The sequence below is a fragment of the Bombyx mandarina genome, chromosome 20 (assembly GCF_030267445.1).
Source record: "Bombyx mandarina strain Sakado chromosome 20, ASM3026744v2".
NCBI lineage: Eukaryota > Metazoa > Arthropoda > Insecta > Lepidoptera > Bombycidae > Bombyx > Bombyx mandarina.
The window spans coordinates 10,384,269-10,402,183 of NC_143226.1; the positions used below are offsets into that span (position 1 = coordinate 10,384,269).

At 38.1% G+C, this 17,915-nt stretch overlaps 1 protein-coding gene across 1 annotated transcript in view; it reads right to left on the bottom strand.

Moving 5' to 3' along the window:
* The window catches only part of NGR-A5 (neuropeptide receptor A5), a 108,253-nt gene that overhangs the window by 6,352 nt on the left and 83,986 nt on the right, over nucleotides 1-17,915 (bottom strand). The window contains exons 6-7 of the mRNA XM_028173713.2: nucleotides 17,487-17,643; nucleotides 16,256-16,368 (exon numbers count right to left, since the gene is read on the bottom strand). Of these exons, the coding sequence (XP_028029514.2) occupies nucleotides 16,256-16,368; nucleotides 17,487-17,643 (270 nt within the window). The remainder of the gene's footprint in view (nucleotides 1-16,255; nucleotides 16,369-17,486; nucleotides 17,644-17,915) is intronic.

A 17,915-nucleotide genomic window follows, 5' to 3' on the forward strand; every position in this document is an offset into this window, starting at 1 on the left:
TCGACAATACGCACTGGCGTAAACGCTGGTGGCCGTGGGCAGCGGTGAATCACTTACCATCAGGTGACCCGTCTTGCTTGTTTGCCTCTCGTTGTTATAAAAAAAGAAAAAGCTATGGTTCTGATATTTGATCCTTTAATTTTCCTATTGAAATGATACTGGATTTAACTTCCATAGATCACTGAGTAACGATTATTTTTTCTATTCTATTAATTTTCAAATTCAGATATGAGCTCTTTATAAAACCAATTATTCTGTAAAATTCAAATTTCATATCACTAAAAGATATTTGATCAGGTGTCGATAGCAATGTAAGTTGTCTATTGAAGTTAACTTTGAAATTGCTTACTGATTTACTTATTAGTGTTAAGACACTTTAAGGTTGACATGAAATCGTCCAGCTGATCAAATTTATTTGGAACACACCTTAAAGAAGGGTTTATTATCATGCGCGAAAATTTTCGAGAAACGAAGTTTGAAAGATAGTTGCTGACGTTCACGTTTTTATTTTTTATTTATTTTTATTGCTTAGATGGCTAGACGAGCTCACGGTCCACCTGGTGTTAAGTGGTTACTGGAGCCCATAGACAAATGCGCCACCCACCTTGAGATATAAGTTCTAAGTTCTCAGATATAGTTACAACGACTGCGTCACTCTTCAAGCCGAAACGCATTACTGCTTTACGGTAAAAATAGGCAGGGTAGTGGTAACTACCCGTGCGGACTCATAAGAGGTCCTACCACCACTACCTACCACGTTTAACAGTAACATCATAGTGTACTATACGTTCGTCTACTTACAGTGGTAAAAAATGCCAGGATTTTAATTTATACATTAGAGCATAGAGCACGGAACCTAACGGTCGTTGCAACATAATAATATGTACTACCCACCCTCAGATCTGAAGGCGGAAACTCAATTTTAGTCGTATATCTGCTATCCTACCCTTCCAAATCAGTAGGTATACACTATGATTACTAGCCCGCAAAATTGTACGCTGATACCGGCCTTAAGAAATATATGAAAGAAAATGAGTTGAATATACTGTTTTATTATTAAAATTGGACAGAGATATCGCAGTTCGGGGTGTACTGTCACGCATTTCTTATGTTCGGTACGGACCAGTTTCATAAAACGTAATCTGTGTGCTTAGTGCGAGTTTTTTAACGTTCTCGATAGCGTAAAAGTTAACTCATATTTGTATGGAATATAATTATAAATATAAATATAAATATTTACTAACAATCACGCCACGTTAACTGGTCCCGTGGTAAGTTCGTAAAGAACTTGTGTTACAGGTACCAGATAACGGAAATAAATATAATATTTTTATTATACACATACATATATTTAATATACACCCATAGCCCTGGAAAGACATTTATATTTATCATACAAATATCTTCCCTTGGCGGGATTCGAACCCGCGACCCCCTTGTGTAGTGACCATGTCACTTACCACTACACCAGACGGCCGTTTAAAATGGAATGGGATCGTTTGCCTACGTTCACCGCTAGGGGCGCTGTTCAAACCACTTCACGACACGAGAACCCTCTCATCGTGGCCGCCGGTAACTACATTCTCGATCCTGCGGACAGAATGGAAAGTAGTCGACGTCGCCCCAAACACGACATATCGGATCCTCCCGATCCACTAACGGTGCTTCTAGGTACCTCAAGCACCGGTCATAGTTCTCGTCGAACCCGTCGCTTGCGACGAAGGGCTCGACGAGTAAATTAACTCTCAGACACAGCCCACTGAGTTTCTCGCCGGATCTTCTCAGTGGGTCGCGTTTCCGATCCGGTGGTAGATTCTGCGAAGCACGGCTCTTGTTAGCAACGTCGTCAGGTTCGAGCCCCGTGAGCTCACCTACTAGTAAGCTGTTCAAACTGCATACAAAATTGGGTTAACTTTTACGTTATCGAAAACGTTAAAAAACTCGCACCAAACACACTGATCTCGAATTTATATTCAGCGATTTTTGCACGTTCATTCGTGGAATCGAATCGACAAAGTTTAACTACGCGAAGATTATTTCCACAGCCGTCGCACATTTTTGGGCAACCAGAATAAATTTGAGTGGCAAGCACGACAAAAAAAAAAAATGTCTCTTAACCCTGCACGAATTCACATATCAGTTACGTATTCAGTAACATTGAAATTTTGTTGGTTTTATTTTGCATAAATTCACTTGCCATATACGAACGAAAACTTTTTTTTTTGTCTAGCCATCGAAGAAATCACCTAGATTTCTATAGAACTAAGCATGGCGATTCTGATGATAACTAATTAACAATGATAGACATTGGATCTTTAAGAGCTACCAAGTGATTTACGGGCAAGATAGTTGTTTGCCCTAGCAAACGCAGACGTATCTTAAAGACCCTACGAGAATACAAAAGAATCATAGAATGGAATCTTCCAGAAAGAAGAAGCCGCCTCTATTAGACCTGTAGTGATAGATAAAAAAAAATGTTTATGTCTAAACAACAAATGTACTAATGTACATAAATATATTGAATCAGTACACATAACTGTAAAGTGGATATACTTGGGACAACCAAGCCCTTGACAGTCGGCCGGGAGCCCCAAATATCGTTGAAAAGGCCTGGTGGATGAGGACCTGCTTTATGCTATCCAATGGCAGGAAACAATACGGGGCCGCAAGAAATGGCGTTACTTGGTATCGGAGGCCAAGATCCAGCTTGGATCGGTGCGCTAAGAAAAAACTGTACAAATATTTTATTTATTTATTGCTTAGATGGGTGAATGAGCTCACAGCCCACCTGGTGTTAAGTGGTTACTGGAGCCCATATACATCTATAACGTAAATGCCTATAGCGTAAAATGTAAATGAAAATATGAGTTCTAAGATCTCAGTATGGTTACTACGGCTGCCCCCCCACCCTTCAAACCGAAACGCATTACTGCTTCACGGCAGAAATAGGCGGGGTGTCGGTACCTGCCCGTGCAGACTCACCAGAGGTCCTAACACCAGTAATAGAGATGAGTCTAATTAGAAAAGGCCCGCGTTACATAGTTCTGGCCCGAGATCTATCGTATCGTTACTGTGCGGATAATACATTCAAACCCACGCGTTTTTTTCACTCTTTCTTACGAACTGTGTCGTCATCAGGAAAAAAGCAATCGTGATCTGTGTTATAAAACACCTGGTGAGGGACGACAGTAGGCCGGAACTCTAGTCTTTGGTCAGTTGCCAATTTCCATATTAAAATACGTAAGTTTTTTCGATAAAGAAATAATATAATTTAATCAATATAATCGAGAATTTTACTCTATGTCCGAAAGTGTGACCTAGTACCTCTATGAATCCACCAGTAGGATCATCAATACATACAACAAAAACCGTAACTGGTCGCTGTCTGTACATGGAAGATATCTCAGAAAAAAATGTTATTGGGGGCTTTATGAACGCAATAGAACTCAAAATAATGATTTTTAGAATTTTTGTCTGTTTGTCTGTGCGTTTGTGCACGCTAATCTCAGAAACAGCTTATCGGATTTAGATGTGTTTTTCACTAATTTATTGTGGTAAACTTTATGATAAGCCTAGCAACCTATATGCTTTGATCCCCGATGGCTATACGTGTAATGTCGTGTATAGAGAAGCATTACTTTAAATTAGATTTTCTAACTACCCAAATGATAGTGTTTATACACCAAAAGATATGTCCTAAAATGCTGCCCTAAGTCGCCATTCCATGCGGACGGAGTCGCGCGCAAAGCTATGATAAATATATTCAAAAGCCTGGTTTGAGCGTGAGCGAAATTTATTTTGTTATAAAATACGGGTTGCGAATTTAAATTGCCCGAATTAAAATGTTGTGTCATGTGTGCAACAGCTAAATAGAACGACAAAAAGAAGTGTATCCATAGGTGCGTGCGTTGTATTGGAAAGTGCATCTAATTTGTTTCCACTAATTTAGTACTACTTAAAAAATGGCCGATAGATTCCTTATTTAAAGAGACAAGTGGCTTAAGTATTTTATTAAAAAAATCAATGATGTACATTAATAATAATGTAATGGCTTGAATACATTAATCCCATTACCTACTGCGTCTATCATACCTCTAAGAAATTAGAAAATGGTCAGCAAAGTTTTCAGGATGTATGTATTCTGTAGCATATTTGCTGTGCTAGCATTTACTGATGTTACGGCTTTTTTTATTATTGGTTAGATGAGTAGACGAGCTCACGGCCCACCTGGTGTGAAGTGGTTACCGGAGCCCATAGACATGTACAACGTAAACGCCGCCACCTACCTTGAGATATGAGTTCTAAGGTCTTAGTTTTTAAATTACAAAGGCTGCGCCATCCTTCAAACCGAAACGCATTACTGCTTCTCGGCAGAAATAGGAAGTGTGTTGATACCCGTGCGGATTCACAAGACGTCCTATTACCAGTAAAAATGACATCAGCGTGTTGTGTGACTTTACGGATAAGTACCACTGTCCTACATTTTTTCCACGCAATAGTTGAGGCCGTCAGCGCAAAAGTGGCCTAAGCTTACCATAGATACTATCTCCATACTAACTATGGTAAGATTAGGCCACTTTTGGCCACTTTGGACCACACATTATCTCCATAATGAGGTTCGAATATACCTTTACAATACTTCGTAGGCAAAAAAAAAACGCGCTAAAATTATGTTTACAAAGTCATCTTTTATCTACGGATGAAACTAGGGATAGGCCGATTTGCATCAAAATTTATTATGTTTAAATAAATTGCGCGAATATGAATTGTGGGTTATGCCACTTTTGCGCTGACGGCTTCAATTAGGTTGTTATGTTTGAGACTTTACCCTTTGGATTAAACATGCCCAAACAGTACTCTATGAAATAATGCCATATGGCATGACATTCTGTACCGCGTAATATGGCATTAGACAGTACTCAGTACGCTAATTATAACCTGTCAGAAATATGCCTGTATTATTTAATTTGTATAACCCGCTGACAATTACGTAAGTCTTATTTTACTGAATATTCGGGTGTAATAAATAAAAGTAAACTCTATACAAGTTTACTTGAGATTTTTTTAAATGTTTAAATAAAATTAATTAATATTTACATTTTTAGTTACAGCTTATGAACAGTAAATAATTGAGACTTTTTTTTTTTACACCCGAACATATACAGTAGTACAGTACTTAGTCTTAGAACGCTATGGACAAAACGGACCTCTAGATAAGAACCGACCTTTATATAATTTGTTTTGTGGATATGAATGTCTTATGTGACATGCTAAATTTTGCCGGGTAATAGGTACTGTCAGAGTACGCGGTCGTGCTATATTGCGCGTACTACATGGCACACAGTACTTACACATTCAATCACGATTCTGCAGGATAGCCGTCGGAGCGCCATGGTTCCTTAGGAATGTGGATCTCCACGATGACCTGGAGCTCGACTCATTTAGTAAGTATCTACAGTCGGCATCGCTGCGCCATTTTGAGAAGGCGGCACGACATGAGAGCCCTCTCATCGTAGCCGCTGGAAATTACATACCCGACCCAGTAGACCGAATGGTAAACCGTCGACGTCGCCCAAAGCACGTCATTACGGATTCTCCTGATCCATTAACGGTGCTTTTAGGCATCACAAGCACCGGTCAGCGTCCTCGTCGAACCCGTCGCTTGCGACGAAGGGCTCGACGAGCGAACTAACCCATAGACACAGCCCACTGAGTTTCTCGCCGGATCTTCTCAGTGGGTCGCGTTTCCGATCCGGTGGTAGATTCTGCGACGCACTGCTCTTGCTAGGGTCAGTGTTAGCAGCTCTCCGGTTGAGCCCCGCGAGCTCACCTACAAACGTTAGGGCGAAGCTGAAATAGCCTCTCAAGGCTATCAGCATAGGTAGGATTAAAAAAAAAAACGCGTACTGCATGGCACACAGTACTTACACATGTCTACTTTGGATGCGTCGCCGAATATACGTGGTGATATATGACTGCGACCGTTTAATATGAGATCAACTTTGACCTCGTCTGCTCATACAAAGCAATCTAATAAAAAATAAACGCGTGAAATATTTTTCAAGTAAATTGATCAATGAAATGTACTATGAACTATTATTGTAGTTAAAAAATTGAAGAAACACGTCCTTAAATAACAAACCGAACTAACATTTATTTTTATCTTTATTTTTATCCGTTAGAGCGAAGTTATAAAATTATTTTGTTGCCATTGGACATTGATGCGTGCCTATATTTTGAAATCAGTGCGAAGTCTTGAAGTCGTTAAAAATTATCTCCTTTCCTCCATTCAGGACTACCACACGTCATATTTGCACTCACACTCATCTCTCGTATATCCCATTTCATACAGTCCATCCAAATCTATAATATGAAAGCTAATAATAATATATTAACAAAGTCTTGACTGGAAGTCTTAGACTTGATATTATTACAAAATATTATTATAAAACCAAAGTGCGCTTGGTGCGGGCACTGATCTTTCCCATATTCCTCTACGGGGCGGGGACATGGTGCATGAAAAGCCAGGATATCAAAAAGATCGATGCCTTTGAAATGTAGGTTTGGCGGAGGATGCTACGAATACCGTGGACTGCCATGAGAACAAACGAGTCCATTCTAAGGCAGCTAGACATCCGAAAAAGGCTCTCTTCCATCTGCCGGGAACGTGTTATGAGCTTCTTCGGACACACCATGCGATCTCCCAGACATGAATTAGAGAAGCACATAATTACGGGTCGCATAGAGGGCAAGCGCGCCGTGGGCAGAACACCAGCCAGATGATCAGATCTAGTAAGAGACGCACTAGGTGGTAGTCTGTACCATGCAGTCCATGCCACCCATGATCGAGCACAGTGGAAGAACATCACATGTAGTCGCGATCCTCAGTAGTGAGGGAACGATATAGAAGAAAGTTATTACAAATGATTCTTCAACATTTTCTTAGACTTCAAATATCACAAAATGGATGCCTAAATACGTACTATAGCAATTCGTCTCGTTTACTATTCTCATCAGTTTATAGCCAAACAATTAAACCGACGCACACTTTGACCACGACTTAATGAATCCATAGGCCGAATCCTATCAAACGAATATTGAATTTCAACAAGTCATTATTCATTTCCCCGTCAATTTTGCTCTTGTTAGGAAGGATTGTTGGTTTTTTTTTGTTTATGTTATTGTATACCTCAAAGATTTTTTATTTATTTATTGTTTTATAACAGGTACTTCTGTGTAGTTTCCGTTTATAGGACGGGCCAATTGAAATATAGCTCATCTATTGTTGGCTAAGAATTGTAAATTCAAAACTAAAATATGTTTACGATAAAACCTTCTTTACTGGTGGTAGGACCTCTTGTGAGTCCGCGTGGGTAGGTACCACCGCCCTGCCTATTTCTGCCGTGAAGTAGTAATGCTTTTCGGTTTGAAGGGTGGGGCGGCCGTTGTAACTATACTGAGACCTTAGAACTTATATCTTAAGGCGGGTGGCAGCATTTATCTTGTAGATGTTTATGAGCTCCGGTAATCATTTAACACCAGTGAGCCAGTGAGTAGTGAGCACCACTGTGAGCTCGTCCAACCATATAGGCAACGAAAACAATTTTTTTATAAAAAAAAGATTGGATCCTTTAATATTAGATGGTATAGCAGTTTACTTTGGAAACTTTTCAATCAAAAAATATGACGCACTTACAATTTTAAGTCTTTGCTAACAAAAGTAATAAGGAAACGTACTCAGCCATTTTTTTATGATTTAGTTAAACTAAAAAAAAACTTTAATGGGTCTGATTTTACTGACCTGAGAACCCCGGGAATCCTGTAAGCGCATTGTAAAGTAAAACAATATATGTAAATAAGCATAGTATACACAGAAAGTATGAATGTTTAGAAAGGAAGAGATGAATAATACGTAATATATTTTAAAAAAATGCGAAGAAATTACAAAAGTGCATTTTCACTACACGTGTAAGTTATTTGTATTAGAATAACATTCCGAAATCTTATACCTTTAAACGAGCAATTTTTTTTATTTAATATGTATATAATCTGAATCTCGGAAACGGCTCCAACGATTTTCATAGAATTTAGTATCCAGGAGATTTCGGGGGCGATAAATCGATCTAGGCACGATTTATTTTCAGAAAATGTTGGTCATCATCTAGTATTCATAATCGGGTCTTAGTATGTAGTTAGAGAGTCCTTTCAAGAGATCTGTTCGTGTGATAAAAAAAACTTATTGATTACTTTAAATTACTATTATTAGAAAAGCTACATTAAAAAAATTGCCTGATTTTATCAAATTTACGTAAATGATTACAATTCGTCTTTTGATGTGTATATGTAGGTTATAATCTACCTACTTATTCCCCTAGCAATTTGCTTGCATCGTGAATTATTTAGTTCGTTCCTAGGGTGGGTTTATTGTTTTGCATTCATCTTATTCAGTAATAACAACAATACTTACCAAACATGATTCTTTACGGAGGAATTTGGATCCTTGGTTTTAAGATAAGAACTTTAAAGAGACTATGTGGCGAGATCGTACGGGTCAAAATAAGTATGATGACGTTGATAGTTCACTCTCCTTAGAGTATACATATAGTATGTACACTCTAAGTCGCTCACTCTTTTGTGTTGGCATCTAGGCCAGCCAGTAAAGCCAGGCCTTTTTGGACCTCTTATCCAATTATCCATCCGCAGTAGCAGTATTCTACGCTAGCCCGATTCATAAAGGATTTATCTATTGAATTTGAAAATAATTCAATGATCAATGCGTCGATCGAAGGCCTACCTATAAGTCGGATTCCATTTATCTATACATATAAAAAAAACTGGAGTGTCTGTTTGTAATATTGAAATAGCCTCTTTTCACTACATGCATATATACGGTACATACACCAAAATAACATTTTTTGTCTGTCTGTCTGTCTGTTTGTTCCGGCTAATCTCTGGAACGGCTGGACCGATTTTGAAGGGACTTTCACTGATAGGTAGCTGATGATATAAGGAGTAACTTTGGCTTAAGCTTTTTTAGACTGGCTTCGCCCCGCGTCGTCACCCGCGGTACGACAATAGCCGCGGGTAACATCGCGGGAATCAGCTATCAATAATAAAATTTAATGTTTCCGAAGCGAAGCGAGGGCGAGTCGCTAGTTATAAATAAATCTAATCACGCTACATCATAAAACAAAAAAAGATCTTCAGATTAAATTATTTAGGTTTCGCAAAATCGGCAAGTCTAAATATCGGTAAGAGTTAACCAATTATGTCTGACATTTTCGGGTCGTTATTTAGACATGACTCTGAAATTAAATCCTTTACAAACATTAACGTCAAACTCAATTAATCGAAAGAACAATTAATAAAACTAGTGCCAGTTAGTTTAAAACACTAACTGTTTATCCTTCGGTTTCGCCCGTAAATTCCCGTCGAAGTTTACACTGTGGAGCCTTTATTACAGCTCCGTCAAACCGAGAGCCGCACAAACAACAATTTGCGGCTTAATTAAGTAGATATAACTACTATACGTTCGTATAAAGGGCTGGTTTATGTTCAAGAACGTCTCAGGGAGTCATGTTTGCTAGATTACTAGTTTTAAATCCTTTGTTTTTTATTAAGAGAGCGGGTCTACACATAAAGTCACAGACATTTGACTTTAAGTTGTTACAGTTTTATTTTGATTTTTATTTATTGCTTATATGGGTGGACGAGCTCACAGCCCACCTGGTGTTATGTGGTTACTGGAGCCCATAGACATCTACAACGTAGACGCGCCACCCACCTTGAGATACAAGTTTTAAAGTCTCAGTATAGTTACAACGGCTGCCCCACCCTTCAAACCGAAACGCATTACTGCTTCACGGCAGAAATAGGCAGGGTGGTGGTACCTAACCGCGCGGACTCACAAGTGGTCCTACCACCAGTACAAAAGTGGCTCGTACACAAACAAAATTGGGGAGACTCGGCTACATTACAACGACTTAGGTCGCCTTGAGCCGATTTGTGTGTACTGAACGAATCCTTGATCCCTTAAAAGGATAATTTAAATAACGGAGAGAGATCTCGAGATTAGACAGCGGGATCCAGAGAAAATTAGCGGCTTAGATACGTCTGTTGTTCAACGGTAGATGCGGATTAGTAAGAGTACATGCAGATTTACATATGTCTGATGGGTTCACGTCAGGGGTTAACGGAGTCAATGGACTAACAAAATGCTCTCTTCTGGTCAATGTAGTCGAAATCTTAGTTTGATATTTCAGCTACAAAAACCCCAAGCAGAAATTTCCTTTTGTATAATATTATGTGGAAACACACAGAGATGGACACGGTGGGGTTCGATCCCAAAACAATATAACTTATTCTGTGGTTACGGAGATCAGCTTTTTGGTATTTTATAGATGTAGTATGTTTGGTATTATACATATTGGTATTAGTAGCCAATATTGTTTGAAGGGCGGACATCAGGAAAAAAATTACATCATGCCTGTATAAGTGAACGATTTCAAGTGATAATAAATGATTTCACAGGCTGCTTGTTGCTAAGTGATTTCAGCATTCTGAGATGAGGCGGTAGAAATAGGCAGGATCTATCCTTGAAAGTGTACAGTGCCTGAAAATGGAGTTGGATAAAATAACGTCACAAATAACACACTAATTGAATCAAAACATTTCTTTTATTATCGCAAATTTTATAAAAAATATGTTTTACTATTATTATTTATTTTTAGATTCAAATTACTTCGTAGAAGAGAACAATATAAAGTAATTTAGTCAATTATTGGGCTTTTGACTTCTGAGTGTGTTTGTTACATGAGAGATAATCATCATGTTTATCGTAAACAGAATCCTTAACGTAAACAAACCAATTATGTCTCGATTAACATCAGTATCACGTTACAATGACGTAAATCGTAAAGTTAATTGGCACGTAATCTGATCTGAGCTCTACAGGCAATATAAATAAGGCTTTGCTTAGAATGTCAGTAGTTGAAGATAGTTCTTTTGTTTATTTAGTGAAAGTTATGGACAAATTTATTTATTTATTAGAAATTCCTTTTAAGCAGAACCATACGAAGCTTTCCTAATGACGTAAGCGAGTGACGTCATAACGCAACTATATAAAGCTGCAAGTTCACAGATGATTTCGAGATTTTACAATTTAAAAATGAAAATGAATAAAAATCAAACCCGCAAAATTATTTGCGTAATTAATGGTGGTAGAACCTCTTGTGAGCACGGGTAGGTACAAAGCGCCCTGTCTATTTCAGCCGTTGTAACTATATTGAGACCTTAAAACTCATATCTCAAGGTGGGTGGCGGCATTTACGTTGTAGATGTCTATGGGCTCCGCTTACCACTTAACATCAGTCGGGCCGTGCGCTCGTCCATTCATATATGCAATTTAAAAAAGAGGTTATTTAAGCTAAGATTTCAAATTTGATATTGGATGGAATATACTTTTAACCTACATATTGAACAAATAGAATGTAAGTGACACCGCGTACACAATTGGATTTTTATAACCAAATACGTACTTAAAGAGTTATTTATAAACCACTCCAGCGTTGAAGGAATAGCATCGTCTAATAAAAATCAAGTTGGTACAAAAAAATCTTGAAAATTATTCATACGCTGTGACGCCATAGTTGTGCGTATATATGCGCCATATATTCGGCGGGCCACAAAGACCTTTCACTCCAAATCCCATTTTTCAAATCTCCAATATTTATAATAATACTAGCTAACCCGGCAGACTTCGTAGTGCCTCAATCGATAATGTATAAAATAAACTTAAAACAAACAAAAGGAATCCGTCCGACGGGGGACACATCAAAGGAAAAACAAAATTGTTATTTTTGTATTTCATTCCGAGCATTTTCATATTTATCTACCTTTCAAACCTTCTCTGGACTTCCACAAATAATTCAAGACCAAAATTAGTCAAATAGGTCCAGCCGTTCTCGAGTTTTAGCGAGACCAACGAACAGCAATTCATTTTATATATATAGATTATCAAATAAATTTAAAATGTCTATGAGAAGAGCAATCACAATTTAATTAACTCGATTTTTAATTATAACTTAATTTGAATGAGGTGTGATGTCGTAACACGTTGTGTATAAGTAATTAAAATTATTAAAATTATGAATACGCTTTTGCCGCTTCTAACGAGTTCTTCTTACGTTTGAAGTTCAGAATTGATTTAAACATGTACATGCGTGATAATATCAATCAAAGCATAGCGCAGTTGAATCTCATTTTATATTTTCCATTTTCTGTTTCAAATAATTTGTTTTTGTAATATATTTAGATCCATAGCTTACGAGTACACTATTAGCCTGTTATTAAGTTATTAGCGTCACTAGTGAAAATAAGAGGAGCACAGCTAAAGCTGATGTACTTAGAAACCCAAATTACAAAAGGATATGTCATTTCGCTTGGTAACATTGCGGAGGACTTAGTTCATACTACTTCAGTACTTCGTTAGAGACTTAAGTTGCAAAATTGTTTTTAGAACTCTGGAAACAGCATCTCTTTTTTATATATTTCTTAGATGGATGGATCAGTTCACAGCCCACCTGGTGTTAAATGGTTACTGGAGCCGATAGACATCTACAACGTAAATGCGCCACCCACCTTGAGATATAAGTTCTAAGGTCTCAAGTATAGTTATAACGGCTGCCCCACCCTTTAAACCGAAACGCATTACTGCTTCACGGCAGAAATAGGCAGGGTGGTGGTACCTACCCGCGCGGACTCACGAGAGGCCCTACCACCAGTAATTACGCAAATTATAATTTTGCGGGTTTGATTTTTAATTATACGATGTTATTCCTTCACCGTGGAAGTCAATCGTAAACAATTGTTGAGTACGTATTTCATTAGAAAAATTGGTACCCGCCTGAGATTCGAACACCGGTGCATCGCTCAACACGTATGCACCGGACGTCTTATCCTTTAGGCCACGAAGACTTCAAAAGTTCGATGTTGTAATGCTTTTTTCTCCTCTTACCTATGCTGATAGCTTTTAGAGACTATTTCAGCATCTCCTTGACGTGTAGATGAGCTTACAGAGCTCAAACTGGGAGTGCTGCTAACACTGGCCCTACCAAGAGCAGTGCTTCGCAGAATCTACCACCGAATCGGAAACGCGACCCACTGAGAAGATCCGGCGAGAAACTCAGTGAGTTATATCTATGGGTTAAGTCACTCGTCAAGCCCTTCGTCGCAAGCGACGGGTTCGACGAGGACGGTGACCGGTGCTTGTGGTACCTAAAAGCACCGTTAATGGATCGGGAGGATCCGTAATGACGTGTAAAATAATGCCGTAATCCAATCCTGGTGTGCGATGCAGACGATGAAATCATCTCTAATGATTATCGTACCAAGCATTCTTTATAGAGCTTTAGTTATTATTTTTTTATTTTTTTATTGCTTAGGTGGGTGGACGACCTCACAGTCCACCTGGTGTTAAGTGGTTACTGGAGCCCATAGACATCTACAACGTAAATGCGCCACCCACTTTGAGACATAAGTTCTAAGGTCTCAAGTATAGTTACAGCGGCTGCCCCACCTTTCAAACCGAAACGGATTACTGCTTCACGGCAGAAATAAGCAGGGTGGTGGTACCTACCCACGCGGACTCTCAAGAGGTCCTACCACCAGTAAGTTAAAGAACGTTTACGTAAAGTTTGAATTTGGGTGACGGTAACCACTTACCATCAGGTGGGCCGTACGCTAAAAGGCAATAAAAAAAAAACTTAAAAGACTAACTCGGTGGTCCAGTAATTAGTGTTCCTACAGATGGGTCGTGGATTCGGTACCCACATCAGGCAAACGTTCGTGTGATGAACAGGTTTGTTTCCTCTTCGTCTAGGTATATAATATCTATATATGTATATGTTAAAACGTTTATATGTATGTATGTCAGTCTCTGGTACCCATAACACTGGTTACCTAATCCTAATTTAGGGCCAGATGATCGTGCGCGATTTGTTCACAGCAATTTATGTTATTAAAAATAAATAATAGTTTAAAAAAACTTACAAAATACGCTTTATTGTAAAAAAGCGCGGGGTGCTTTTCAGGATATTATCAAAATAACCCTTTTACTCATATCTGTTCATAAAATATTTATAACTACCTATACCATGCATCCCACGCTTTTTTACAATAAAATTATTTTTTCTTACACTAGTTTTAATTCAAATTTTAATGTTAATCATTTATTTAATCGTTACAACTCAAGGTACAACAACGTAAGATAGTTTTAAATTAATAATTTTGTGCAGCGCATGCGCGTTATTCAATTTTTCGAAACTCACTGACCGCATTTTTACGAATCCTGCGCAGGCGTCGGTCGCACGGCGTTGGTAGACACTTTAGGGTTCCGCTTAGCGTGCGAGGATTTTTTATTATATTTCGGTTCCGCACGTTACAAAATTTATTAAAATAATAAATTTTAATAAATCTTAATCTATTTTTAGTTGGTTTTTCTATAAAAGCGTATTTTCTTAGTTTTTTTAAACTATTATTTATTTTTCATTTTTTAGTTGAATTTAAATTTTTTCAATTATTATTTTTAATATTGAATTGGCGTCGTTCCTTAATAAGTATACCAAATTTCGAGTTAATCCGACGTTTTGAAGGGGGTCAAAGTGATGTTCAAAGATTCCGTTACAAACATACATACGTCTGAAGCTAACCAAAGCGTATTAAAATGAAATTGTAGCGCAATTCTGAAATGTCCACTAAAAGCACAAAAACCGTGAAGTATTCCAAAAGTAGGAAGCAATAAATCGAAAAGTATTCGGAAGAGAGTAAAAGTATCTTAAGTTTTAATTTTGTCTCTAGGGGTTCATATTTACGATAAAAATATGACGGTGTTAGATCCCATCTTTGAAAATTAGGCACCTATTGAAGGATGCTAAAGTTGATGTTTGGTGTTAGAGATCTGGATGTACTTGTTTTTGTTTGTTTGTGTGTCTCTAGCGTCCATAACACAGGAGAAAAGGTTGGAGTCGCTAGTAGTGAAATAGTTATAGTAAAAGAATCAACTGAAAGTTGTCACGACATAGGATTGTAATGGATAATGTAGATTTTTAAGTGACAACTTTTTTAACTATTTTGTTATTTAAAAAAAAAACGTAGTAGGTAGAGATGAAATAGATAAAAATTTTGAGGATATGTATAGGATTTACCGTGCGAGTGAATGAGGTAGAATGCTCCTGAAGATTTCTCTCTCTGAAGTGTGAATTTCACACTCGTTCTTAGTAATTGGATTTAGTCTCTGTACATTCGACCCTGGTAGTTGCTCTTTCGAAGACGTGTAATGAATTTGTTAGGTAAATCGATTCGAATTTATTAAAACACAAGTAACTTCACCATTACAAAAAAACAAAACTATAGTAAAAGTACCATGCCCATATTAGTATGGAGCTGAAAGTCAGCAATGCCTTGCAATGCCCAAATTGCAGCTCTATGCCATATGATAGCTTTTTAACAGTATTTAAAATTAAGAGTGCATTTAAGTATTCATATTTCTAAAATTCTTTACTAATAATCAAAAAGTTGAAATAAAATCGCAACTAAAATCTTTCGAAAGTATGGCAGTCAAAACATATTCCAATCAGGTTAACATAAATGAATGTAATCAGTCGTTTGATTAATTCATTTTCCGCGTTTTTTCGAAATTAGCTTAATAACAATTTACGAACCGGTAATGGCTCGATATGGTAATAAAAGAGTGAAAACAAAGACCAAGTGGTTCTTACAAGATTGCGGATTGGACACACAAATTTAACTCACATACATCTTATTACCAAAACAGATAAAAACAAATGTAAGTGTGGTTTGGATCAAACGGTTGTACACTTGTTAGTTGAATGTAAAGCATATGACATAGAAAGACAATTTTGTAAACTCCCTGATAATTTAACAGACTGTCTGACTGAAGATGGGTATAAGCAGAACCTTAGTTTTTTAAAGATCATTGGCTTGTATAATTTAGTATGATGTTGAAGTCAATGTAACTTAAAATGATACTGTAAACTGTGGTCGTTAATGACCCTAGATGTTAAAAAGCGACCCTAAATAAATAAATTAAAAAAAATAAACATGCATAAAAAACATTGAGAGATTGCACAATTCAATGTAATCCAATGATAATAAGAGGAAGCACAACGAAACAAGCTAAAAAAGCATCTAGGTAAATTTATTAGGGGGCAATTTCAAAATTTCATTTTCGACTTACCGCTCATGAAGTTGTAAATCAGCGGGTTGACAGCGGAGTTCGCGTAGCACATCACGTGTGATATCAGAGCGATGCAGGTCATCACGTCTGTTTGTTGCACGTCAAAAGCGACCCTGGGACAATCACGTAGACGTTAAAGCAAAGGAAACAAGACCCAAGTTATTCCGTGCAATAAAAAGTCATCGCAAATCCCTGAAATTCAACTATCGCACGCTAAAATGAGCGCTGCATACCTTGGAACAAGGTCGAAGATTCAATTCACGTTGAAATAGAAGCTACGGTAACCTTCAAATCAGAATACAATAGGGGGATTTGATAGGAAGACGTACCGAGGCACGTGAGTTCATTACACATCCTTAGCATTAGTATTTCTTCGAATAAGCAAACAATTTGCCTTTGACGATCGATTCCTCTGGGACTTATCACCTATTATTAAAAATAAATTGGACCCGGTGCTTATTTTATCGGCGCTAATGATTGCAGAAGGATATCAGAAGACGAACAGAAGGAGGACAAGTTTGCTACGGAATTATGTACTACATACATAAAGTGACCATAATGCATTCAGATTATTACCCAGAACCAGCTCACTGTCGATCTGATGTTATATGGTTACCGTAGACCATATACAAACATCACAATGTGAATACCGCCACTCACCTTGAAACATGAAGTTTAAATCTTCATTGTCAACTAAAAGGGCTGTTACACCCTTCAAGACGAAACATAGTACCGCTTCACGGCAGAAATAGGAAGGGTTGTGATGTTACAGCATAACATCCAACCGGTATAAAGTTTGCCATATAAAGCTTTTTTTATTGCTTGGATGAGTGGACGAGCTCACAGTCGACCTAGTATTAAGTGGTTAGTGGAGCCCATTGATATCTACGACATAAGCGCTACCCAGCTTGAGATATAAGTTCTAAAGTCTCAGTATAGTTACAACGGCTGCACCACCCTTCAAACCGAAACGCATTACTGCTTCACGGCAGAAATAGCGGGTTGGTGGTACCTACCCGCGCAGACTCTCAAGAGGTCCTACCACCAGTATAAAGCTTAAGTATTCAATCGAACTTGACCTCAGGTACATGATTTATCATTATCAATCACCCTCCAATGTCCTTGCCTCGTCTAAGCTTATCCACGACGGGTCTGTTAATCTTTATTAAGACTTCGACTGGTTTTAACGATTTGGTAAACAAAGCGTCTGATAGTAGAAAAAAAATCGTACCTTAATACAGAAAGGAGGTGTACCGGGAAGTAACAAACAGCGAACATCGCTACCACAGCCACCAGCATCTTGGCGGCCTTCCGCCGTGACCGAAGCTGACCCTCGGTGGAGGCGTTCGTGTGGATCGATGGCGTTGTGCGTCGAGATGCCGCCAGCCCTGTAGAAAGATTCAAGCTTTGTCTGGAGAAGCCCTATAAATAATCTATGTGATCAATATAGAGATATAGAGAAGGAGGTAAATGGAAATCACCATTGAATTGCACACAATTGCTATAAACAATTGACACCACATTCACTTTTCACTGAACTTCATACTTGACGAAAACATGTCAATGTATTATTGTGTAGCAGCTGTCCACGCGGATGCATCGCTCACTCAAGTAAGAGAGAGTCAGATGTCGAACGCTGCCGAACGCGGAGGCCGATTGT